This window comes from Scyliorhinus canicula, chromosome 24, assembly GCF_902713615.1.
Source record: "Scyliorhinus canicula chromosome 24, sScyCan1.1, whole genome shotgun sequence".
NCBI lineage: Eukaryota > Metazoa > Chordata > Chondrichthyes > Carcharhiniformes > Scyliorhinidae > Scyliorhinus > Scyliorhinus canicula.
Genome location: NC_052169.1, coordinates 23,567,291 through 23,594,222, shown reverse-complemented (window position 1 = coordinate 23,594,222; position 26,932 = coordinate 23,567,291). Strand labels below are relative to the sequence as shown.

The window sequence follows — 26,932 nt, the reverse complement described above, 5'->3', positions numbered from 1 at the left end:
AACTCCCGCCCTATCCTAGCTCTTCTCAATTGTATAGAAAATAGAATCAGGAGGAGGCCATTCGGCCCTTCGAGCTTGCTCGGTGCTCGGCCATTCATTATGATCATGGTTGACCTCCATACTCTCGCCGTACTGCCCTTGACACCTTTAGAGCTTAGAAATCCATAGATCTCCTTCTTAAATATATTCAGCGATTTGGTCTCCACGGCCTTCTGGAAAATTCCACAGGTTCACTGCCCTCCGAGTTTCTCCTCACCTCAGTCCCACACGGATATATACATGGGCACCTCTCACTGAAAGCACCCCTCAGCCATCTCTGTTCCCATGAACAGAATCTCAGCTGATTCAGTCTTCCATCATCGTCAAGATTCTCCGGATCAGCATCTGCGCAAACGTGAAGTATAAACAGAAAATGCTGAGGATTCTGAGCAGCATCTGTGAAGGGAGTGACAGAGTTAATGTTTTGAGGGAAGAGTCGCACGGCCTTGAAATGTTAACTCTGCCAGCACTGCTACCTCACGGCACCGAGGACCCGGGTTCGATCCCGGCTCTGGGTCACTGTCCGTGTGGAGTTTTCACATTTCTCCCCGTGTCTGCGTGGGTTTCGCCCCCACAAGCCAAAGATGTGCAGGGTAGGCGGATTGGCCATGCTAAATTGCCCCTTTAATTGGGAACAAAGATAATTGGGTACTCTAAATTTATTTTTAAAAACACTCTGGGCGCGATTCTCCGCCCCCCACGACGGGTCGGAGAATAGCGGGAGGGCCTTCCCGACATTTTTCCCGCCCTCCCGCTATTCTCCCCCCCCACCCGCCCAACTCCCGACACGAATCGCTGCCGCCGGTTTTTTACGGCCGGCAGCGATTCACAGCTGATAGATGGGCCAAAGTCCCAGCCCTTTACGCTGTTTTTACGAACGGCAAACACACCTGGTCTGGCCGTTCGTAAAAACGGCGGGAACAACTCGCTTTTTATAACCATGACACCGATTGGCACGGCAGTACCACGGCCGTGCCAAGGGTGCCATGGGCCCGCGATCGATGCCCGTGCACTATTTCTCCTTCCGCCGCCCCGCAGTATCCATTCGCGGGGCGGCTGAGGGGCATCCCGGCCCGCGCATGCGCGGGTTTCGCACAAATACGCGATGACGTCATCCGCGCATGCGCGGGTTGGAGTCTTCCAATCCGCGCATGCGCTGCTGACGTCAAATGACGCGTCAGCCGGCGCTAACTCCGGCAAGCGGGCTTAATGAAATTCGTTAAGCCCATGATGCCCGGAGCTTACGGCGACGGGCTGCTAGCCCCGACCGGGGACCAGAATCGGTTCCCGGTCGGGAAGTGGGGGGCTGGCATCAAACCCGCCCGGGTTTGACGCCAGCCTTACGATTTCTCCCGTTTTGGGAGAATCGCGCCCTCTCTTTCTCCCTACACAGACAACGCAGGAGTTTATTCCGTGTTTTCTGTTTATTTCAGATTTAATGCATTTTGTTTTTATCTGAATGTTTTATCCAGTTCTCGCTCGCCTTCCTGCTGTACCATGGCTAATAGAAATCAAGTTTCCCATCTCCCTCCACTACTACCTGTCCCGCCACCTCAAGGGACCTTGAGCATTCGCCCCAATGTCCGCCACCCCCTCATTTCCCTCCATCTCTCAATATCGGTTTTTTTTGTAAATGTGTTCTTTCCCCGTTTCGTTAGCCTTCCCCAGATACGTTACCTCAAACCTCCTCGGGTTGAACTCGGTGTGTCATGGCCCTGCTCGCCTGACTCGTCATTGATATCTCTCTGCAGTCTGTAGCCGTATTGATCACCATGAGGGAATTTTTGTATCATCTGTAAGCTTCCGAATCCGGTCCGCTATATTTCACTCTAAATAGCTGATCCAGGAATGGGCGAGGTACTGAGCCCTTGCATGTGGACTGAAAGCAGTCACCCAGTGCTATTCCGTCACTGCGCTAAATTTAACCGAGCGTGTGAAGTGAGCACCATGTGGAGCACATACATCCAGTACACTGCCGCGTCAACCTTATTACAATCAGGCAGCTGGACAGCACGGTGGCGCAGTGGTTAGCACTGCTGCCTCACGGCGCCGAGGACCCTGGTTCGAGCCCGGCTCCGGGTCACTGTCTGTGAGGAATTTGCACATTCTCCCCGTGTCTGCGTGGGTCTCACCCCCACAACCCAAAGATGTGCAGGCTAGGTGGATTGGCCACGCTAAATTGCCCCTTAATTTAAAACAAAAAGAATTGGGTACTCTGAATTTTTTTTTTAAAAATACAATCACGCAGCTCGCCTTTGAAGATTTTCCCTATTGGGTTGCTGCTTTGCCAGTACGAAGCTGAAAAAAAGGAAATATTTTTACTAAGAGCTTCCATCTTGCTGAACAGAGTCCGCAGCCAACAACCTGCTCTGAAAATTCTGGTCCTGGTTGGACAAATTCAACTAGAGCAGATGGAACAATCCACAACATTTCAAATCAATCTATCCGCAACTTTCTAAAACAGTAAATAAATTCTCCCAATCTCCTTTTTTAAAAAGAAATCCAAGATCACCATCTTTGCCAAAATCTAATCAGTTCTTTCTTGAGCTGTATCCTATCTCTGTATTGAATTTTGTCGAAACCCGTCCATTAGTTGTTGAGAAGTATTGTTTCCAGACAGGCGGACTAATGACGAAAATGTTGCCCCCCTTAGCGGAAAGGAATTATGATCATTATCACTCGAACCTTCTCCTACACACCCCCTATTCGCCTGCCCAGCTTAATTTCCTCAAGCTAAATCTGGTCGTCTCTGGTGTTAGCCCCCTTTAAGCATCTATCATAGAACATAGAACATAGAACAGTACAGCACAGAACAGGCCCTTCGGCCCTCGATGTTGTGCCGAGCCATGATCACCCTACTTAAACCCACGTAACCCGTATACCCGTAACCCAACAATCCCCCCATTAACCTTACACTATAGGCAATTTAGCATGGCCAATCCACCTAACCCGCACATCTTTGGACTGTGGGAGGAAACCGGAGCACCCGGAGGAAACCCACGCGCACACGGGGAGGACGTGCAGACTCCACACAGACAGTGACCCAGCCGGGAATCGAACCTGGGACCCTGGAGCTGTGAAGCATTGATGCTAACCACCATGCTACCGTGAGGCCCACCCCTGCTGTTTCTCGTCCACAGACTGGTCCTCGGTGACATTACCTGAAAACAGAATATTAGTTTGCATGTCTACGCTGCCAACACCCAGCTCTATCCCGCCACCTTCTCTCCTGACACCTCACCGTCTCTCTACATTTTCCAATTGCCCATCTGTCATCCAGGACCGGATGAGCAAACATTTCCTCCAATTAAATATTCATAGAATCACAGAATCCCTCCAGCGCAGAAGGAGGCCATTCGGCCCATTTATCGTGGCTAATCCACCAAACCTGCACATCTTTGGACTGTGGGAGGAAACCTGTCAATTACTATCTTCCCTTGTCGCTGGCTCTGTTCCTCACCCTGGTAACCGTTAGATGCTGAGACAAACTGTTTGCAGTCTCGATGTTGGATTTGATCTCGGAGCTGAATTCCCAACCGCAAATCCTCTCCCTCGCCATTCTCACCTCTTGTCACTTCCATAACATCACCCGAATCCTGCCCTGCCTCAGGTGATTGATACGGAAAAGCCCCCCTTTCGGGCCTTTGTGATCTCCCAGTTTGTCTATTCCAATGCACAGCCCTGACCAGCCTTCCCTTTCCATATAAACACTCACTTCCCTCACCAGGTTTTCCACCACCTCCTAGTTTCCTTTGTCAGATTCACTTTGTCAGACGCTTGGCTGGTTGTTGCTGATTTAATCTCTCGTCAAAGATTCAGACAGGTTTATTGTTCAGTCAGCGTATCGGAACAGGAGGCAACCCAGCCCCTCAAACCTCTCCCACTATTCAGTTAGAACTTGGCTGGCCCGTCTCTGAACCGCATCGACTGACTTTGGTCCAAATCTATTTGCTCTCCCCCTACCCATCAAAACTCTTATCAATCTTGGTGTTCAGTTGACCTCCAGCTTTTTTTTTTGAAAATCTGTTTATTGGCTTTTCTCATATTTATAAACAGTAGTTGCTTATAAACACCACGGGCGGAATTCTCCGCTCCCCACGTGGCCTGGGAGAATCGTGGGAGGGCCTCCTGACATTTTTTACGCCCCCCCCTGGCGCCCCCGCGTTTCTCCCCCCCCCCCCTCGGAAAAATTGGCGCTCGCTGTTTTTCACGGCGCTCGGCGATTCTCCGAGCCCGATGGGCTGAGCGGCCGGCCCTTCACGCCCGTTTCACCACGGCAGCAACCACACCTGGTCACTGCATTCGTGAAACGGGCGCCGGATGCCCGTTTGGGGCATCTAGGGGCCCGATTGGGACGGGAGCACCGCGACTGTGCTCGGGAGGGGACAGGCCCGCGATCGGTGCCCACCGATCGTCGGGCCAGCGTCCAAAACGGACGCACTCTTTCCCCTCCGCCGCCCGGCAAGATCAAGCCGCCACGTCTTGCCGGGCGGCGGTGGAGAAAGACGGCACCGCGCATGCGCGGGTTCGTGCCGTCTGCGCGCTGATGTCATCCGCGAAGCGCTGTTCGGTCGTCATTTCCGCCGGCCGAGGTCGCGGCCGGGAACGACGGGGGCCCGCTCCTAGCCGCCCGGGTGGGGGTGAATTAGGTGCGGGGAGCGGGCCCTGAGGCCGTCATGAACCTCGGCCGAGTTCACGACAGCCTTCGCGATCTTTGGAGCCGGCGGAGAATACCGCCCCACATTTTTCTTGCCCGCGCTAATTTGCTTTATTTTACAGAAAGATTTGTTTTGTCTTTCATTTGACTAACTGTACGTACATTTCTCTGCCCTCTGGGTCGGTCTATGGTATCCCCCCCTTCCTCCTTCCCGCCCCCATTGGTTTCAGCACCCTGCCTCTTCTCCTGTGGTTTCCCCATTTTTCTCCCAGGCGGTGAATCCCGCTCCTAGCCCAAACCGTTCCAGTACCTCGAGGAGGTAGCTTCATTCGACTCTGTCAAAGGCCTTTGCTGCATCCAGGGAGACCATCACTTCTGGTGTTCTCTCCCCGGTGGGGGGTTGGCCATTATCACATTCAGCAGCCGCCTGATGTTCACTGTGAGCTGCCTACCGTTTACACAGCCCGTTTGGTCCTCTGTGACCATCTCTGGTACGCAGCCCTCCAGCCTTTTGGCCAGGATCTTTGCGAGTATTTTCGCATCCACGTTCAGCAGTGATATAAATGGGTCTGTATGATCCATGTTCCATCAGGTCTTAATCTATTTTGGGTATTAGTGAGATTGTGGCCTGCGCTAGCGTTGGAGGCAGGGTGCCCCCTGCCTGTGAATCCATCAACATGTCCCTTGGGTGTGGGGCCAGAACTGGTGCAAATTTTTTGTAGAAGTCCGCCGGGAAGCCGTTGGGTCCCGGTGCCTTCCCCGCCTGCATGGAGCTGAGGCTCCCCGTGATTTCTCCCAGGTCTATTGGTGCTTCCAGCTCCCCCCGCCTGTCCTCCCCCCACCACTGGCAGTTCCAGTCTGTCTAGGAACTGTTTCATCCCCGCATCCCCGTCGGGGGGCTCAACGGCGTACAATCCCCGGTGGAAGGTCTTGAATGCCCGATTGACCTCCTTTGGCTCTGCCTTTGCTATCCTTAACCTGCGCTATTTCCCTCGTGGCTGCCTGCTTTCTCAGCTGGTGAGCCAATAGGTGGCCAGCCTTGTCTCCGTGTTGGTAGAAGGTCCCCCCCCGTGCCTGGCGGAGTTGGCACACTGCTTTCCTATTGGATAGCAGGTTAAAGTCCGTTTGCAGCTTTTTCCTCTCCGCCAGCAGCGACCTCCAGCTTTGACCCTTTTTGGGGAGAGAGAGTCCGTCTGCCCTTTTTGTAACGGAGCGCTCCCTAACATCATCCCTGACGGCCGGCTCGAAGTGGACGGTTCTGTCCCCTTCTCTGGAGTCAGAGGCTGACACAGGGCACAGGAGCTCAGGAGCACGCATGGTGAACACATCAATGGAGACAGTACCCTGGGAAATGGGCCATTGAACAGCAGTCGCAGGAATATTTGAGAAACAGGGTTATAATAATCCACCCAACCCTTTGCAAAGGATGATAATGATGGGAGAAATATTCCAAAAGATTACATAGAATTACATAGTATTTACAGTGCAGAAGGAGGCCATTCGGCCCATCGAGTCTGCACCGGCTCCTGGAAAGAGCACCCTACCCAAGGTTAACACCTCCACCCCATCCCCATAACCCAGTAACCCCACCCAACACTAAGGGCAATTTTGGACACTAAGGGCAATTTAGCATGGCCAATCCACCTAACCTGCACATCTTTGGACTGTGGGAGGAAACCGGAGCACCCGGAGGAAACCTACGCCCACACGGGGAGGATGTGCAGACTCCGCACAGACAGTGACCCAAGCCGGGAATCGAACCTGGGACCCTGGAGCTGTGAAGCGATTGCGCTATCCACAATGCTACCGTGCTGCAGTACCCAAGTAACAAATCAGCATGCATTACATTGGGAGCTGGAATAGGCCACTCGGCCCCTCGAGCCTGCTCATTCAATAAAATGGTGGCTGATCTGATTGTAACTACAACCCCACATTCCTGCCGACCCGAGATAACCTTTCACCCCCTTGTTAATCAAGAATCTATCCAGCTCTGCATTAAAAATGTTCCAAGATTGTAAACAGTTGAGGTCCCGTCACTGATCCCTGTGGTACATCACTCGCCACACCCTGCCAATCCGAATAAGACCTGCCCATTGCTAACAAAATGATGACTGTAAAAATTTTCCTCTTTGCAGTTTTCAAGAAAGACATGATTAAGGACATCCGAGATGATACTTCTCAGCATTTCCGTGAACTTCTCACTGCTTTAGCACAGGTATGGCCCAAAATTATTCGTTGAATATAAGACGAGCAGTTAGAAATGAAATGAAATGAAAATCGCTTATTGTCACGAGTAGGCTTCAATGAAGTTACTGTGAAAAGCCCCTAGTCGCCACATTCCGGCGCCTGTTCGGGGAGGCTGGTACGGGAATCGAACCGTGCTGCTGGCCTGCCTTGGTCTGCTTTAAAAGCCAGCGATTTAGCCCAGTGTGCTAAACCAGCCTCATTGAGCGAATCTCCCAGTCTCTGACTCCGCTGGTTAGATGGTATCCCTGGATTGGGTGACAGCGGTTCCACGAGGAACCCCAGGGTGACGGAGCCCATGTCTGCCCAGGTTTCTGTGGAATTTACCCCATCGCTCAAAGACAAGGCAGGAGGCAGGAAAATCACTGTGCCCTGCAATATTCAATGGCATTGGCATCACTGAATCCTCCACTATCAACATCCATTGACCAGAAATTGAACTGGGCTCAGCCATATAAATACTGTGGCTACCACATCAGCTCAGAGGTTGGGAATCCTGCGGCGAGTAACTCACCTCCTGACTCCCCAAAGTCACAAGTCAGGAGTGTGATGGGATACTCTCCACTTGCCTGGACGAGTGCAGCTCCAACAACACTCTAGACCCTTGACACCTACAAAGCAGCCCACTTGATTGGCATCTCTTTTAATAGAACAGTACAGCACAGAACAGGCCCTTCGGCCCTCAATGTTGTGCCGAGCAATGATCACCCTACTCAAACCCACGTATCCACCCTATACCCGTAACCCAACAACCCTCCCCCCCCCCTTAACCTTAGTTTTTAGGACACTACGGGCAAATTTATCCTGGCCAATCCACCTAACCCGCACATCTTTGGACTGTGGGAGGAAACCGGAGCACCTGGAGGAAACCCACGCAGACACGGGGAGGACGTGCAGACTCCACACAGACAGTGACCCAGCCGGGATCTCTTCCACAAACATTCACCCCCTCCGCCACCGACGCACAGTGGCAGCCGTGTGTACCATCTACAAGATGCAACTGCAGCAACTCACCAAGGCTCCTTAGGCAGCACCTTCCAAACCCACGGCCTCTACCATCTAGAACAGGGGTGGGCAAACTTTTCCGTGCAAGGGCCGCATTCAGAAATTCACAATTCACAAAGGGCCGCATAGTATATTAAGTAAAATAATTACTTCACCCGGTTATGATTGTGGGCGCCTCATATAGAACATAGAACAGTACAGCACAGAACAGGCCCTTCGGCCCTCGACGTTGTGCCAAGCAATGATCACCCTACTCAAGTCAACGTATCCACCCTATACCAGTAAGTAACCCAACAGCCCCCCCACCCATTAACCTTTAAAAAAAAAATTAAAAAAAAAAAAAAATGTTTTAAAAAAAATTTTTTTTTTTTTTTTTTAATGACTTGGTGGGCCGCAGAAATACCTTTGGCGGGCCGTAGTTTGCCCACCCCTGATCTAGAAGGACAAGGGCAGCAGATACCTGGGAACCCCACCACCTGGAGGTTCCCCTCCAAGTCACTCACCACCCTGACTGGGAAATATATCGGCCGTTCCTTCACTGTCACTGGATCAAAATCCTGGAACTCCCTCCCTAACAGCACAGTGGGTGTACCTACACCACACGGACTGCAGCAGTTCAGGAAGGCAGCTCACCACCACCTTTCCCGGGATGGCCAATAAATGCTGGCCTGCCCAGCGACACCCATGCCCCATGAATGAAGTAAAAAAATATCTAACACTTTACAAACCGACCTCTCCTCCTCATGCTGGATTAAACACCCGGGGTCAGGGCAGAATGTAAACATTGGAAACAGACCTGATTTGTCTGATCCTGGAGCGAACAGATTGACAGTTCTACTCTGACAAATTTTAAATCATCAAAACTGGCCATTTCATTCCAGGATTCAAAGTTTCTTCAATTCAGTTTAGTTGCTTTCTCTGAGCCAGACCAGTTCACTCCTGTGGCACGTGACTAGAACTGACCCCCGGAGTCCCTGGGCATTGCCAGAACAGAATGGTGTCACTGGTGTCATATTGGCCGGAATTCTCCGGCAATTGGGATTTTCCTTTCCCACCAGCAGCCCAACCCCCACCCGTGGGTTTCCCAGCGGCGCGAGGTTGAAATTCCTGCCAAGGCTGAGTACCTTGTCAGTGCAGTACGAAGTCTGACAACACCAGGTTCACTCATGATTCACCTGAGGAAGGAGCAGTGCTCCGAAAGTTAGTGATGTGAAACAAATCTGTTGGACTTTAACCTGGTGTTGGAAGACTTCTTACTGTGCTCACCCCAGTCCAACGCCGGCATCTCCACACCATGGCTACCTTGTCAAAGAGTGTCGAGGGGCAAAGATGAGGATTTCGGGTGACAAACGAAGGATGGCAACCCCGGTAAAATGCAAAAAATAAAAGATGAAACGTGTGTGAAAAAATCTGAAGGGAAAGAGATTCAAAGTGAATCATGGCAGGGTTATTATGAGGAGGTTATCAGGGTTATTACCATCACTGGGTAGCAGTGCTGTCTCGAATAACCAAATTCTGAAAAGTGTGCCCTTCGTAACAGGGGCTTGAATTTGACTGTGCCCCTCAGTGACGTTTCATGTGGTCTTTCTGTTCACAGGGAAACCGGTCGGAACCCTCCAATGTGATTGACAATGAACTGATTGACACAGATGCCCGGGTACGTTACTCTGCACCAGCTCATGGCCGAATGAAATGTCTTATGCTCAAAACTGACTCAAAGTGTTCCTGAAACTATCACTGCCATCACTATGGGATGGCGGCACGTGGTCAGGGCTCAGGCCGTTTGGGGTAACTTCGAGGCCAGTGTCTACTGACAGCGGATTGCACGCAAACATTCCCACAGCACCGCCATTGCGAGCCCCCCATCCTTTGCTACTTTGCCCAGGCCGGGACTGAGATACAGAGCCCAGGCCAGGGACTGAGGTACAGAGCCCAGGTCGGGGACTGAGGTACAGAGCCCAGGTCGGGGACTGAGGCCCAGAGCCCAGGCCGGGGACTGAGATACAGAGCCCAGGCCGGGGACTGAGGCCCAGTGCCCAGGCCGGGGACTGAGGCACAGAGCCCAGGCCGGGGACTGAGGCCCAGTGCCCAGGCCGGGGACTGAGGCACAGAGCCCAGGCCGGGGACTGAGGCCCAGAGCCCAGGCCGGGGTCTGAGGCCCAGAGCCCAGGCTGGGCACTGAGATACAGAGCCCAGGCCGGGGACTGAGCTACAGAGCCCAGGCCGGGGACTGAGGTACAGAGCCCAGGCCGGGGACTGAGGCCCAGAGCCCAGGCCGGGGACTGAACTACAGAGCCCAGGCCGGGGACTGAGGTACAGAGCCCAGGCCGGGGACTGAGACACAGAGCCCAGGCCGGGGACTGAGACACAGAGCCCAGGCCGGGGACTGAGATACAGAACCCAGGCCGGGGACTGAGGTACAGAGCCCAAGCCGGGGACTGAGACACAGAGCCCAGGCCGGGGACTGAGGTACAGAGCCCAGGCCGGGGACTGAGATACAGAGCCCAGGCCGGGGACTGAGGCCCAGAGCCCAGGCCGGGGACTGAGGTACAGAGCCCAGTCCGGGGACTGAGGTACAGAGCCCAGTCCGGGGACTGAGGCCCAGAGCCCAGGCCGGGGACTGAGGTACAGAGCCCAGGCCGGGGACTGAGGTACAGAGCCCAGGCCGGGGACTGAGGCCCAGAGCCCAGGCCGGGGACTGAGGCCCAGAGCCCAGGCCGGGGACTGAGGTACAGAGCCCAGGCCGGGGACTGAGGTACAGAGCCCAGGCCGGGGACTGAGGCCCAGAGCCCAGGCCGGAGACTGAGGCCCAGAGCCCAGTCCGGGGACTGAGATACAGAGCCCAGGCCGGGGACTGAGGCCCAGAGCCCAGGCCGGGGACTGAGGTACAAAGCCCAGGCCGGGGACTGAGGTACAGAGCCCAGGTCGGGGACTGAGGCCCAGAGCCCAGGCCGGGGACTGAGGTACAGACCCCATGCCGGAGACTGAGTTAGAGACTGAGTTAGTACTCAATTGCAAAGCAGAGACCCGAGGTTGTATTAATTTCTGAGGCAATTAATTGGTGATGTTGCTGAAATTGTTTTCCTCAGGAGCTCTATGCTGGGGATAAGAAATCTAAACCCGACATTGAAAAGTGGATCACGATAATGACCAAGAGGAGTATTCCTCACCTCCAGAGAGGTAATGGAACTGTGAATAACATGGTGTAACTGTGAACCTGAGCATCCGTGAGTGCCCACACACAGATATACACACACAATAATAGTGAATCAGCACACACACAGTGAGTACAGTAAGTGAACAACAAACACCCAGTGAGTACAGTAATAATGAACAGCAAACACTGAGTACAGTAATAGTGAACAGCAAACACCCAGTGAGTATAGTAATAGTGAGCAAGCACACACAGTGAGTACAGTAATAGTGAACAGCAAACACTGAGTACAGTAATAGTGAACAGCAAACACCCAGTGAGTATAGTAATAGTGAGCAAGCACACACAGTGAGTACAGTAATAGTGAACACCAAACACTGAGTACAGTAATAGTGAACAGCAAACACCCAGTGAGTATAGTAATAGTGAACAGAAAACACCGAGTACAGTAATAGTGAACAGCAAACACAATGAGCACAATAATAATGGACCAGCACGCCCAGTGAGTATAGTAATAGTGAACAAGAACACACAGTAAGTACAGTAATTGTGAACAGCAAACACGCAGTAAGTATAGTAATAGTAAACCAGCACTCACACACACACAGAGTGAGCACAGTAATAGTGAAGCAGCACACACACACACACACACACAGTGAATACAGTAATAGTGATTCAGTGTACACACTGAGTACAGTAATAGTGAACAAGCACACAAACACACAGAGTGGGCGCGATTCTCCCGACTTACGAAAAATCGGAGAATAGCGGGTGGCGTAAATTTTTACGGACACGCTGGTCCGACGCCCTCCCGCTATTCTCCACCCCCCCCCCCCCCCCACGCCCGCCTCCCGACACGAATCGCTGCCCGCCGATTTTTTACGGCGAGCAGCGATTCTCTCCTGGCCGATGGGCCGATTTCCAAGGCCTTTACGGCTGTTTTTACAAGCGTAAAACACACCTGGTCTGACCGTTCGTAAAAACGGCCGTAAAGTCCCGTTCTCGGGAACCATGGCACGTGCGGCCGTGCCAAGGGTGCCATGGGCCCGCGATCGGTGGGCACCGATCGCGGGCAGCGGGTACTTACCCCGCACACTCTTTCTCCCTCCGCCGCCCCGATGGATCCATCCGCGGGGCTTCTGCGGGGCATACTGGCCCGCGCATGCGCGGGTTTCACGCATATGCGTGATGACATCATCCGCGCATACGCATGTTGGAGTCGTCCAATCCGCGCATGTGCGGCTGACGTCATCTGACGCGTCAGCCGTCGCTAACTTTGGCTAGCGGGCTTAACGAAATTCGTTAAGCCCGTGATGCCGGAGTTCACGGCCGCGGGATGCTAGCCCCGACCGGGGAGATGAATCGGTTCCCGGTCGGGGGGGGGGGGGGGGGGGGGGGGGAGGCTTGCGTCAAACACGCCCGTTTTTGACGCCAGCTTCTCGATTTTTCGTAACTCGGGAGAATTGCGCCCAGTAAGTCCAGTAATAGTGAACCAGCACACACAGTGAGTACAGAAATAGTGAACAAGCACACATACAGCAAATATAGTAATAGTGAACAAGTGCGCTCACAGTGAGTACAGTAACAGTGAACAGCAAACACACAATAAGTATAGTAAGCGTGCACAAGCACACACTGAGTACAGTAATAGTGAACCCGCACAAACACACTGAGTACAGTAATAGTGAACCCGCACAAACACACTGAGTATAGTAATAGTGAACCCGCACAAACACAGAGTACAGTAATAGTGAACCCGCACAAACAGTGAGTACAGTAATAGTGAACCAGTATATATACAATGAGCACAGTAATAGTAAACCAGCAGACACAGTGAGTACAGTAATAGTGAACTAGTACACACACAGTGAGTACTGCAATAGTGAACCAGCAGTCATACACACAGTGCGTATAGCAATAGTGAACACACATATAGTGAGTATAGTAATAGTGAAACAGCACACACTCAGTGTGTACAATCATAGTGACTCAGCACACACACGCAGTGAGTACAGTAATTGTGAACCAGCACACACACACTGCGTATAGTAATAGTGAACCAGCACACAGTGAGTACAGAAATAGTGAATAAGCACACATACAGCAAATATAGTAATAGTGAACAAGTGCGCTCACAGTGAGTACAGTAACAGTGAACAGCAAACACACAAAGTATAGTAAGCGTGAACACGCACACAGAGTGAGTACAGTAATAGTGAATCCGCACAAACACAGCGTACAGTAATAGTGAACCCGCACAGACAGTGAGTACAGTAAAAGTGAACCGGCACACACACATAGTGAGTACAGTAATAGTAAACTAGCACACAGACACACATACAGAGAGTACAGTAATGGTGAATCAGCACACACACAGTGTGGACAGTAATAATGAACCAGCACACACACACACAGTGAGTACAGTAATAATGAACCAGCATACACAGCCTCCCCGAACAGGCGCCGGAATGTGGCGACTAGGGGCTTTTCACAGTAACTTCATTTGAAGCCAACTCGTGACAATAAGCGATTTTCATTTTCATTTCATTCTTTCACTGAGTGCAGGAATTGTGAACCAACACTCGTACACTGAGTACAGTAGTAGTGAAACGTACGCACAGTGAGTACAGTAATAGTGAACCAGTGTAAGTTTAGTAATAGTGAACCAGCACACACACACTGAGTATAGTAATTGTGAAACAGTGCATTCACGCAGTGAGTAGAGTATTAGTGAAGCAGCACACAAAGACACACACGCAAATGCCCACACATGGTGCAGGCATGTTCACCAGTATAGATGCACTTACACATTGTACATGAATAGTGAAGCATCACTTGGCACACACAAAGTTCAGAATAGTGAATGAGTGAACACATGTGCAATCACACACGCGCATGTGGGCACTGCACAAGCGCTCGCAGACACACACAAACAAACCTTACAACGCATGAATAGTGAAGCAGCACATGCACATGAACGCACATACCGAAACAGACAGATGCACATATGTATAGTACATGAATAGTATTTTGGTTCATCTTGATTGAATCATGAGATTTCAGTGGTTAATTTGTGTGAGCAATAATGTGATTTTACCAGCAATTATTTCACGCGCGGTATTTCAGTTTCACCAGTAATGGTGCATTCACCTGAGTAAAGTTCTAATTTGAATTTTCTGTTTAGTTTTTGGCCGATATAAGACCTACAGCAGCTGCGATATTATTGAGAGCATTAAACATGGGGTCAAGGCTGATCTGAGGACTACTTTTCTAGCCCTGGGTAAGAGTGACTTCACGCCTTAAACAATTGTTTTTGTCTTTACCTCATCCTCTGCCGCTGCTCCAGTTCTTGGCCCAAGAGGTGATCGAGTGGGAGGGAGGGATCACTGGTTGGCCATCCTTCTGAAATCTCCTGAGCCGTCAAATCAGGCTCTCAATTCCACGCTGGCAGGGGCAGGGAACAGGTATTGGAAAAATGTCTGGCTCGACATTGTGCCCGCTTCAGTGTCATTAATGGCAGGATTTTTGTTCCGTTGGGGGTAGTCTGGGGGATTGTGGGGACAGACTGTGCATACAGAAGTAGGGCTTGCCCACCCCCCACCCCCTCCCCCCCCCCACGGAAAAGGTCAGAGGTTGCCAGGTGGGGTGTGGAAGCATCCTCATTGTTGATTCTTCGCTGAGAACTCAGAGAGCTATGAGAATGCTGAAATAGCTGTGGCCCAGGCTGATTTACAGCTCCAACTCTGATTTATTCTGTCAATTTCACAATGTTTACTTACACAAGATGAAGAGGTTTCAGGTGTTTGCACTTTCTGCTACCGATGCTTTAAAGAGTCTGGCTGATTGATGCTTTTATTGGGCTAATATAAAAGCTACTTTAAGAATGAATGAGGTTTTTCAAAAGTTTTTTTTTAACACATTGTAGGGTTTATTAGTTCTGTGCAGAATGTGTAGTGGGTGATTGGGCATGAAGGGTAGAAGGCACCAAGGGGGTGAGTGGGGCAAAACATGGCATGGGAGGCATGCAAAGACATTTGGAACTTACCATTCAAAAGGCTTCCTCATTGACATTATGCTTAACGGGGTGCTGTTAATCATGAATCCTCTTAAAAAGTGGGTCGACTCCTTGAACGCTGCGGAGATTGACTATGTGAGGAGCACAGGGTGCAGGTCTCGCCACTCAAATCAGTCCACACCCTTAAACAATACCAGTGAATAGTGGTCAACCTGGGAATTTGGTCAGGGATCCCAGGAATCAGGTCTGAGTTGCCAACTTTCCACTGAGCCTCCCCGAGTAGTGTGCCCTCACCATATACACCAAGGAGATGTGATCATGTGCTACCTTTAAGCATTGGGGTAGATCTAGCCCAGGGTTTGCTTAGAACTTCTCGTCAGTGACTCTGTAGACAAGCCTCAGAATCTGTCAGCTCTACTCCTAACCCCATTAACTTGGACCCCATGCAGCCAGGCTCACTGTAATGAGATACAGGTTGCCACATAGCCCAGAGCGAGAGATGGAAAGGTGGGAGGATTTACGTTTGAAAACAGTGTTATTGCAGATGAGATCTGACTCTCCTTGTGTTAGTCTTGTATTGGTCAGGCCACATTTGGAGTACTGTGTGGAGTTCTGTTCGCCTCATTTTAGGAAGGATGTGGAAGCTTAGGAAAAGGTACAAAGGAGATTTACCAGGATGTTGCCTGGAATGGAGAGCAGGTCTTACGAGGAAAGGTTGAAGGTGCTAGGCCTTTTCTCATTAGAACGGAGAAGGATGAGGGGCGACTTGATAGAGGTTTATAAGATGATCAGGGGAATAGATAGACAGTCAGAGACTTTTTCCCCGGGTGGAACAAACCATTACAAGGTGACATAAATTTAAGGTGAATGGTGGAAGATATAGGGGGGATGCCAGAGGTAGGTTCTTTACCCAGAGAGTAGTGGGGGCATGGAATGCACTGTCTGTGGAAGTAGTTGAGTCGGAAACATTAGGGAACTTCAAGCGGCTATTGGATAGGTACATGGATTATGGTAGAATAATGGAGTGTAGATTAATTTGTTCTTAAGGGCAGCACGGTAGCATTGTGGATAGCACAATTGCTTCACAGCTCCAGGGTCCCAGGTTCGATTCCCGGCTTGGGTCACTGTCTGTGCGGAGTCTGCACATCCTCCCCGTGTGTGCGTGGGTTTCCTGCGGGTGCTCCGGTTTCCTCCCACAGTCCAAAGATGTGCAGGTTAGGTGGATTGGCCATGATAAATTGCCCTTAGATTATCATAGAATTTTGGACACTATGATTAAACTAGGACAAAAGTTCAGCACAACATTGTGGGTCGAAGGGCCTGTTCTGTGCTATATTTTTCTATGTTCTATTGTGGGACACATCACCCACCCAACTCGAGAATCAGATAGTGACAAGAGGCTGGAATTAAAAATCAGATCAACCATGGTCTTGCTGAATGGCAACGGAATGGGCTCGAGGGGCTGAATAGCCTTCTCCTGTGTAACAGGCTTGTGAGGGTCCAAATGGTTATTGTGCAGCAGACACTCGAGAGGGGCTGAATGGCCTCCCGAGAGGGGCTGAATGGCCTCCCGAGAGGGGCTGAATGGTCTCCTGTTCCTGCGTAACAGGCTTGAACGGGCTGACTGATCGATCGGTCTTAATTATACATCTCCCCAGACAAGTGCCAGCATCGTGTTCGTAGTCTGAACCTCACCACCAGGTGAGGAGTGAGATCAGCCGAGAGTCTGGTAAATATGGAGCCAATTCCTGCCAAATCCCAATAGGCTGTCTCATCACAAACTGAAAGGTGTGGTGAATGAAGGAATTTTGGATATTAGGTATTATATATATTTGGTGCAGTAAAGGGTTAAATCCTGGGTTAGTGCGCGACTGCTGTAGTCATGTTTTTTTAAATCCTGGTTTGAAAGGTAGCTGGGCTTTTTGAAGACAAAGGTTAATGAGAGGAATCAGAGACGGACGCATCAGGTGTTGAGGTTTCAGTGTTAAAATTCCGTTTAGACTGGGGATGCGGACAGACCAGCAGTCTCTGGAAAAACGGAGAGTTAAAGATTTCTCTGTGAATAGGACGGGAGCAGTTTGTCAAAAGCTGGAAGGTTAAACAATTGCCTGAGACGGACAAGAATCTGCAGGCTGTTTCCTGGCTGGATTTCTCTCTCTCTCCCCAACCAAACTTTTAAAAGGGACTCTAAGTATAAAACAAGTGTTCCTGAGTTGGGTAACTGTATTGTCATGATCCAGGGTTTAGAGAACCACAAAGTGTATCAATTTGTGCCATTTCCAATGAGTCAAACTGTATCTCAGGCAACTTTAAATGCTGAGCCACTGCCATAACCTTTTCGCATTTTGTCAGGTAATGTTAACTGCAATGTTTTTGCCAAATCTAACAGCCTGCTTTTAGTCTCTGTCCTTAAGGTACTGCGTGTGACCGTCTCCACCCCCAAAAACTTCAGAGCCTCTGAAAGAGCCATTGTCCACAATACACTCCCTACTTAGACTAAAATACCACACCTGATAAGCACCCACAATATGCTCACCCCTCACTGTCTTTAAGTTCACTGAGCCAATCCAATAGATAGACTTTCATCCCGGATGAGCCCCCAGTTTGTTGTGGGCCAGGTTTTAGAGAACCCCAAAGTGGTATCCTGGAGTTGAAAAATGAATGAAAAATGAAAATGAAAATCGCTTATTGTCACAAGTAGGCTTCAAATGAAGTTACTGTGAAAAGCCCCTAGTCCCACATTCCGGCACCTGTTCGGGGAGGCTGGTACGGGAATTGAAACGGCGCTGCTGGCCTGCCTTGGTCTGCTTTTTTAAAAGCCAGCGATTTAGCCCTGTGCTAAACCAGTCCCAGAGTTCACCTGACCCACAACTTTTACTAGATTGTGGTATTAGGAGCACACGGCCCACTCTACAGCAGAAATGGAAAAGTATTTTTTAAAGCCAAGCAAAGTTTATTCTATGAACTTAAATTAACCTTTTTAAAACATACAGTGATTATCTTAGCAACCATCAATTCAAATACAACCCCCAAAGAATACAACACTAAGTAATCCTTAATAATTTCCCAAACAACATCCAGAAGACAAAAGAAAGCTTTTAACAGAAGCACATCAGGTTTACATTCACTACTGAGAACATTTATAATTCCGAATTCACCAAATTATCAAGAGATAGTCTTTTCATGGCAGAGAGATCAACAGTACACCTGCTTTGTCTGGCTTCAGCTCCAACACTGAAAACAAAACTAAAACACACCCTGCAGCAAACAGCTTAAAACGAAAGTAAAAAAGCTGACAGACAGCCAAGCACCACCCACTCTCTGACATCACTGATAAACACCCATTTCTTAAAGGTATCCTCACATGACAGTATTTAAAAGTGGGGTTTGACCTGAGATGGATTTTGCTTGAGTGGAGACAAGGGATAACAGTTTGGAGTTAGTGTTCCATTGTCATTGTTCAACTTTTAAAAAAAATACATTTTTTTTTTATAAATGTTTTTTATTCAGTTTTCATGTTTTATATTGAACAAATTACAAATTGTTAGAGAGTGGAAAAAAAACACGCAAAAATTAACATATATATTTACAGGTGAGCATCTTCGTAGTAATAACTGTGGCCTCCCCCTCTTTGCCGGCATACATATTTTACATTCCCCAACATGTTTATTGGCATTTATTTAGTTTGGTTTTGGGCCTTAGCTAGCCATCAAACCCCCGTAACGAGCCCGTAGCCCCCCCCCCCCCTCCCCGCCGGCTACCTTCCCCCGACTATTCTTCCTCTTGTACGTTGGCCACAAACAGGTCCCGGAACAATTGCATGAATGGCTCCCACGTTCTGTGGAAGCCGTCGTCCGACCCTCGGATGGCGAATTTGATTTTCTCCATTTGGAGAGAATCCGAGAGGTCGGACAGCCAGTCTGCAGCTCTGGGCGGTGCTGCTGACCGCCAGCCAAACAGGATTCTACGGCGGGCGATCAGGGAGGCAAAGGCAAGGGCGTCCGCCCTCCTCCCCAGGAATAGATCTGGCTGGTCTGAAACCCCGAAGACCGCCACTATCGGGCATGGCTCCACCCTCACCCCCACCACTTTGGACATCGCCTCGAAGAAGGCTGTCCAGTACTCCACAAGTCTGGGGCAAGATCAGAACATGTGGGCGTGGTTGGCCGGGCCTCTTTGGCACCGCTCACATCTGTCCTCCACCTCCGGGAAGAACCTACTCATACGGTTTCTCGTTAAGTGGGCTCTATGTACCACTTTTAGTTGCGTCAGGCTGAGCCTTGCGCACGTGGAGGTGGAGTTGACCCTATGCAGTGCTTCGCTCCAGAGTCCCCACCCTATCTCCACCCCCAGGTCGTCCTCCCATTTCCTCCTTGTTGCGTCCAGTACGGTGTCGTCCCTATCTACCAGTCGGTCATACATGTCGCTACAGTTCCCTTTCTCTAGGATACTTGCGTCCAGTAGGTCTTCCAGTAGTGTCTGTCGTGGCGGTTGTGGGTACGTCCTTGTCTCCTTTCGTAGGAAGTTTTTGAGCTGCAGGTACCGTAGCTCGTTCCCCCCAGCTAGCTGAAATTTCTCTGTCAGTTCGTCCAGTGTTGCGATCCTGTCATCCGTGTATAGGTCCCTGACTGTCAGTGTCCCCCCGTCCTGTCTCCACCTTTTGAAGGTGGCGTCAGTCAGTGCTGGTTAAAATACATTTTATTCGATTTTTTACATTTTATATATAAAACAAAATGCAAAACAAAAGCACAACAGAACACCCTCCCACTCTACCAAGCAACACCCCAATAAGTCAAAGAACAGTCCCCCCACCCCTACCTCCTGTGCAATCCCCCCTTCCCCTAGCAGATGACGTGAACCAACTCTATAACGTGAAGAATGAACAGGCCGTATTTCTTGTGGAATCCCTCAACTGCCCCCCTTAATGTAAACTTAACCTTCTCCAAATACAGGAATTCCATCAGGTCCCCAAGCTGTACTGAGGCAATGGGAGGCAGGGTGACCTACACCCCAACAGGACCCGCCCTGCGAGCACTCAGTGAGGCGAAGGCAAAGAAATCTGTCTCCGCTCCCGTCTGCAGCTTCGGCAGGTCCTACACCCCAAACATGGTCCCCAGGGGACTGGGCTCCAGGTCTATGTGTAGGATCGCCGATATGATGCTGAGAAACAACCTCCAATGTTTCTCCAAGTTTGGGCAGGACCAGAACATAGCTACATAATTGGCTGGCCCCTCCCACACCGCTGGCTGATGCCCTCCACCCCCTCAAACAACCAGCTCATCCATGACCTGGTCAGGGTCGCCCTGTGCACCACTTTTAACTCTATTTACCCCAGCCTTAATAATAAAAATAATAATCGCTTATTGTCACAGATCGGCTTCAATGAAGTTACTGTGAAAAGCCCCTAGTCGCCACATTCTGGCACCTGTTCGGGGAGGCCGGTACGGGAATTGAACCCACGCTGCTGGCCTTGTTCTGCATCACAAACCAGCTGTTTAGCCCACTGTGCTAAACCAGCCCCTGTCCCAGCCTTGCCCATGAGCTTGAGGCATTCACCTTCCCCAACACCTCACACCACATGGTGGATGCAACACTGTGTTTAAATCCCCACCTAAAATCAACTGATGCGTGTCTAGACATGGTCTGGCTGTCAATATCCTATTCATAAACCCTGTATCATTCCAATTCGGGGAATACACACCACTGACCTGCCCTACAACGCACCCGTTACAATAACCCCTGATCTGCCAACACCTCTATCTGAAATCGAGCTCACTTACCCACTAGTACCGCTATCCCCCGGGTCTTGCTATCGAAGCCCGAGTAGAATACCTGACTCACCCAACCCTTCCGTAGCCTAACCTGGTCCTTCACCCTCGAGTATCTCTCCTACAACAACACCACGTCCGCTCTCAAACACTTCAAATGAGAGAAGATTCTCGCCTGCTTCACCGGTCCCCCAATCCCCGCACGTTCCACGTTACCATTCGGACCAGGGGCCTCTTCCCCCCCCCCCCCCCCCACCGTCCTATCAGTCATGACAATCCCCAGAAATGGGACCAAGCCCTATCCTGAGTCATTGTCAGCCAGCTACCCCTCCCCACCTTCCCAGAAGCCCCCAGCCACTTCCTCTCCAACCCACTTCTCTCTGCATACTCCCAGTTCCCCTCCATTCACACCTCCCAGGCCATTCGAAACTGTCCACAGAGGCTTGGCGCAGCCAGCCGCGCCCCCCCACCCCCCCACCCCGCTCCCGTTCATCAGCCAACTTACGTTTGCAAGTGAGGTGCCTCTACCAGAGCCCCCTCCACCCACATGCCTTGTACAGAAACAACAGAACCACCCCCCCCATCCTTCTAAACAACCCCACCTAAAACACCCCAAAGGAGAAAACTCCCCCAACATATTACCCCAACATCCCCAAACAGTCCCCATCCAACCACAACAGAAGAAAGCAAAGTCCAAACTCAATTCAGTCCCAATCCTTCAGTCATCACAAATGCCTCTGCCTCCTCCACCGTCTCAAAGTAATAATCCTTGGAGTTATGCGTCACTCCCAACTTCGCCGAGTAGACAACCCCAAACCGCACATTACTCTTGTAAAGCACTGCCTTCGCCCTATTAAAGGCTGCCCATCATCTTGGTAGATATGAATAACACTGCCTCCCCACCTCACCTCTCGATTCAGCTTGGCCCATCTCAGCACCTTCTCCTTCGTCTGATCGCTGCGGAATCATTCGGCTTCTGCTCAATGAGCGATGAGCCCAATTCGGCTCAAAGAGGAAGGTGTTCTCTCCTCCCCCAACAACTTAGCAAACATCTCCGAGAAACACTCTGTCGGCCTCTGGCCCTCCAGCCCCTCAGGCAGTCCCACGATCCAGAGATTCTGCCGTCTCGACCTGTTCTCCAGGTCCTCCACCTTGGCTCTCAGTCCTTTATTGTTCTCCTCCACCTTCCACGGCTCCTCTCCCATCGAGGCGGGCTGGTCACTGTGCCATGGCAATGCCTCCTCCGCCCCCTTCAACACCCCATCCTTGCTCCCGTACCGCTGCCAACGTCTTTCGAAGAGCCTCCTTTATCGGGCCCACCATATGGTCCACCAACTGTTTGAGCGTTCCTATCTTCTTCCCATGCTGCTCAAAATGCCTGGCACACTGCCGCTCGAACTCCACCATCAACACCTCGGCCAGCCTGTCCACCGTAATGGGTGCAGCCCCACCCGCCGAGCTTGCTCCCAACATAGATCATAGAATTTACAGTGCACAAGGAGGCCATTCGGCCCCATCGAGTCTGCACCGGCTCTTAGAAAGAGCACCCTACCCAAGCCCACACCTGCACCCTATTCCTCATAACCCAGTAGCCCCACCCGACACTAAGGGCAATTTTGGACACTAAGGGCAATTTAGCATGGCCAATCCACCTAACCTGCACATCTTTGGACTGTGGGAGGAAACCGGAGCTCCCGGAGGAAACCCACGCAGACACAGGGAGAACGTGCAGACTCCGCACAGGCAGTGACCCAAGCCGGGAATCGAACCTGGGACCCTGGAGCTGTGAAGCAATTGTGCTATCCACTATGCTACCGTGCTGCCCCTAACATCTTTCCTCCCACAGCACTTTCACCGAACCAGAGCTCTCAGTTGGACGAGTGCTCGTTCCTTTTCACCCTCTGTTCTTCCATTGGGCTTTCAACATCTTCTAATTACCACAACCTTACCGGAGACCGTTCATACTTAATTTCCCCCCCAAAACTAGGTGAAAAGGGCTCAAACATGAAAGCTCTAGCGGGAGCCACCTCCACCGACATGTCACCGCCAGAAGTCCCCGCCTTTTCGGGCATTTTTACGGAGTAGCTGTAAGCTATTTTCTTGTGCAAGTTTAATACTGTGTTGGTAATAAGGTTTGTCAGATGGTAATAATAAAAGATCAATAAAAGCAGCTGAAGAGAGGCGGACTCTTTGGGGAATATTGACCGCTTTCCTGTCACTGATATCCAAACGGATCTCGAGTACCGGTTCTGATGGTAGCAAGCTTAGCTTGGTTAATTCTTCTGCTCAAGATGTTTCTGTGAAACTGGTTCAGATTGGGCTGTTAATTGCCTCATTTCTCCCTCTCTCTACAGTCCAGTGTATCCAGAACAAACCGGAGTTTTTCAATGACAAGTTATGCCAGGTAAAAGCGATAACTCGTGCATCATTTGCACAAAGGTTCTTCTCAGAGGGCTCTGCCTGACATTGCATTAGGAAGTAGAATCTAACCTCAGGTGTATTCTCTGCAGAGCACTATAAAGAGGAGTGTGCTAACCAGGATTGTGGTATCCCGCTCTGAAATCGACCTACAGAACATCAAGAAAGAGTTCAAGAAGAAAACCGGGCAAACTCTGCACCAATATCTCTCAGTAAGTATCTATCCATTTGTCAACCTCCCTACTGATCTGCCGTGCGAACCACATCCTAACCACCTCGACCGCACAGCTTCCTTACCGAACTACCCGCTCCTCCAACCACCTATCTGCCTACCTGCATTGCCATGTATTTTCCTGGAGATTACTGGGCGAGTTTGCTACACCCTTGGAACACGTGGCATGGTCAAAAACGAATTGTATCTCCAGTGAAAGTGTGATGGTGTGTGTACACGGCAGTGTGTGTACCTGTTGGCGAGAGTACCTGGCAGTGTGTGTACTGGGAGGTGTGTGTACTGAATGGCATGCGTGCTTGTATCATAGAACAGTGCAGCACAGAACAGGCCCTTCGGCCCTCGATGTTGTGCCGAGCAATGATCACCCCACTCAAACCCACGCATCCACCCTACACCCGTAACCCAACAACCCCCCCTTAACCTTACTTTTTAGGACACTACGGACAATTTAGCATGGCCAATCCACCTAACCCGCACATCTTTGTCTCATGTGTGTACCTGGCAATGTGTGTATCTGGCGAGTGTGTACCTGGCAATGTGTGTACCTGGCAATGTGTGTGCCTGGCAATGTGTGTACCTGGCAATGTGTGTGCCTGGCAATGTGTGTACCTGGCAATGTGTGTACCTGGCGAGTGTGTACCTGGCAATGTGTGTACCTGGCAATGTGTGTGCCTGGCAATGTGTGTGCCTGGCGAGTGTGTGTAACTGGCAATGTGTGTGCCTGGCAATGTGTGTGCCTGGCAATGTGTGTACCTGGCAGAGTGGGTACCTGGCAGAGTGGGTACCTGGCAGAGTGTGTACCTGGCGAGTGTGTGCCTGGCAATGTGTGTACCTGGCAATGTGTGTACCTGGCAGAGTGGGTACCTGGCAGAGTGTGTGCCTGGCAGAGTGTGTGCCTGGCAGAGTGTGTGCCTGGCAGAGTGTGTACCTGGCAATGTGTGTAACTGGCAATGTGTGTGCCTGGCAATGTGTGTGCCTGGCAATGTGTGTACCTGGCAGTGTGTGTTACCTGGCAATGTGTGTGCCTGGCAATGTGTGTGCCTGGCAATGTGTGTACCTGGCAATGTGTGTACCTGGCAATGTGTGTACCTGGCAATGTGTGTTACCTGGCAATGTGTGTGCCTGGCAATGTGTGTACCTGGCAATGTGTGTACCTGGCGAGTGTGTACCTGGCAATGTGTGTACCTGGCAATGTGTGTACCTGGCAATGTGTGTGCCTGGCGAGTGTGTGCCTGGCGAGTGTGTACCTGGCAATGTGTGTACCTGGCAATGTGTGTACCTGGCAATGTGTGTACCTGGCAATGTGTGTACCTGGCAATGTGTGTACCTGGCAACGTGTGTGCCTGGCGAGTGTGTACCTGGCAGAGTGGTACCTGGCGAGTGTTGACCTGGCAATGTGTGTACCCAGTGTGTACCTGGCAATGTGTGTACCTGGCAATGTGTGTACCTGGTAATGTGTGTGCCTGGCAATGTGTGTACCTGGCAATGTGTGTACCTGGCGAGTGTGTACCTGGCGAGTGTATGTACCTGGTAATGTGTGTACTTGGCAATGTGTGTACCTGGCAACGTGTGTGCCTGGCGAGTGTGTGCCTGGCGAGTGTGTACCTGGCAGAGTGGTACCTGGCGAGTGTGTACCTGGCAATGTGTGTACCCAGTGTGTACCTGGCGAGTGTGTACCTGGCAATGTGTGTACCTGGCAATGTGTGTACCTGGTAATGTGTGTACCTGGGGCTGGTTTAGCTCACAAGGCTAAATCGCTGGCTTTTAAAGCAGACCAAGCAGGCCAGCAGCACGGTTCGATTCCCGTACCAGCCTCCCCGGACAGGCGCCGGAATGTGGCGACTAGGGGCTTTTCACAGTAACTTCATTGAAGCCTACTCGTGACAATAAGCCATTTTCATTTTCATTTTCATAATGTGTGTGCCTGGCAATGTGTGTACCTGGCGAGTGTGTGTACCTGGCGAGTGTGTGTACCTGGTAATGTGTGTGCCTGGCAATGTGTGTACCTGGCGAGTGTGTGTACCTGGCGAGTGTGTGTACCTGGCGAGTGTGTGTACCTGGCGTGTGTGTACCTGGCGAGTGTGTGTACCTGGCGTGTGTGTGTACCTGGTAATGTGTGTGCCTGGCAATGTGTGTACCTGGCAGAGTGGTACCTGGCGTGTGTGTGTACCTGGCGAGTGTGTATGCTGGATGGTGCGCATACCAAGCGGTGTGCTTCTGACCGAGAAAAAGAAAAGAGGGAAGGAAACAAAATGGAACAGAGAGTATGGCCTGAAATCTGTTGAAAGGCTGTACCGTGGAGAAGGATGAGGCGCTATACATTTCCTTATTTCAAGTTTCCAGCATTGTGCTTTTAAGTTACAGGTGTGTATGTCTGAACCCTGTGGACATAGCTGATCTGCCACACGTAACCGGTGCTTATTTTTCTCTTCTAGTCTTCAACGAGAGGTGATTACCAGCGTGTTATGCTGGCCCTGTGCGGAGGTGATGATTAAATGTCTCATCGTAGATGGGGAGAGCAGCTCTGAATCCCTCTGCTTTGAACTAGAAGATCAGAACTGCCCGAGAGCCCGTCAGATTGAACCACTTAACCTTCCTCATTCTGTCCGTGTAAAACGTCAAGTATTACCATAGTTTATACTGTAACGAGATTGTGCTTGTCAAACTCTTTATTGTTTTTTTTTAAAAAGCTGCAAATAGATCAACTGTTGTTAACTGGAAATTAAACTCCCTCAGAGCTCCACCTTACCTGTTCTCAAAGCCCCTGAGGAGTTACTGATCAAATGGATCCACCCAGGTTGCTTGTCCTAACTCAAGGCAGGAGATTTGCAGGAGAAGATATTCTCAACGCGTGATGTTTGTTACAGTACAGTACTGCTCAGTCAGGAAACACAACTCCTTTCAAGCCAGAATGGAATTTTTATACAAAATAAAGACATTTTGATGATTACCCTAACACAACCTCTGGAATGACAAACATTTTGTGTTTATTGCACGTTGCAGAAAGGGAAATTAAATGTACGGCATCTTATAAACCATCTGCATCTGAACAGCCAAACTGTTTCATAGAATCATAGAATTTACAGTGCAGGAGGAGGCCATTTGCCTCACGGTAGCATGGTGGTTTGCATCAATGCTTCACAGCTCCAGGGTCCCAGGTTCGATTCCCGGCTGGGTCACTGTCTGTGTGGAGTCTGCACGTCCTCCCCGTGTGTGCGTGGGTTTCCTCCGGGTGCTCCGGTTTCCTCCCACAGTCCAAAGATGTGCGGGTTAGGTGGATTGGCCATGCTAAATTGCCCGTAGTGTAAGGTTAATGGGGGGATTGTTGGGTTACAGGTATACGGGTTACGTGGGTTTAAGTAGGGTGATCATTGCTCGGCACAACATTGAGGGCCGAAGG

General features: G+C 50.6%; 1 protein-coding gene across 1 annotated transcript in view; it reads left to right on the top strand.

The window, feature by feature from the left end:
* LOC119956803 (annexin A2-like) overlaps window positions 1-26,493 on the top strand; it is a 53,281-nt gene extending 26,788 nt beyond the window's left edge. The window contains exons 7-13 of the mRNA XM_038784239.1: window positions 6,832-6,911; window positions 9,543-9,602; window positions 11,035-11,125; window positions 14,284-14,379; window positions 23,237-23,286; window positions 23,393-23,512; window positions 25,968-26,493. Of these exons, the coding sequence (XP_038640167.1) occupies window positions 6,832-6,911; window positions 9,543-9,602; window positions 11,035-11,125; window positions 14,284-14,379; window positions 23,237-23,286; window positions 23,393-23,512; window positions 25,968-26,027 (557 nt within the window). The 3' untranslated portion in view covers window positions 26,028-26,493. The remainder of the gene's footprint in view (window positions 1-6,831; window positions 6,912-9,542; window positions 9,603-11,034; window positions 11,126-14,283; window positions 14,380-23,236; window positions 23,287-23,392; window positions 23,513-25,967) is intronic.
* Window positions 26,494-26,932: the final 439 nt, after the last annotated feature.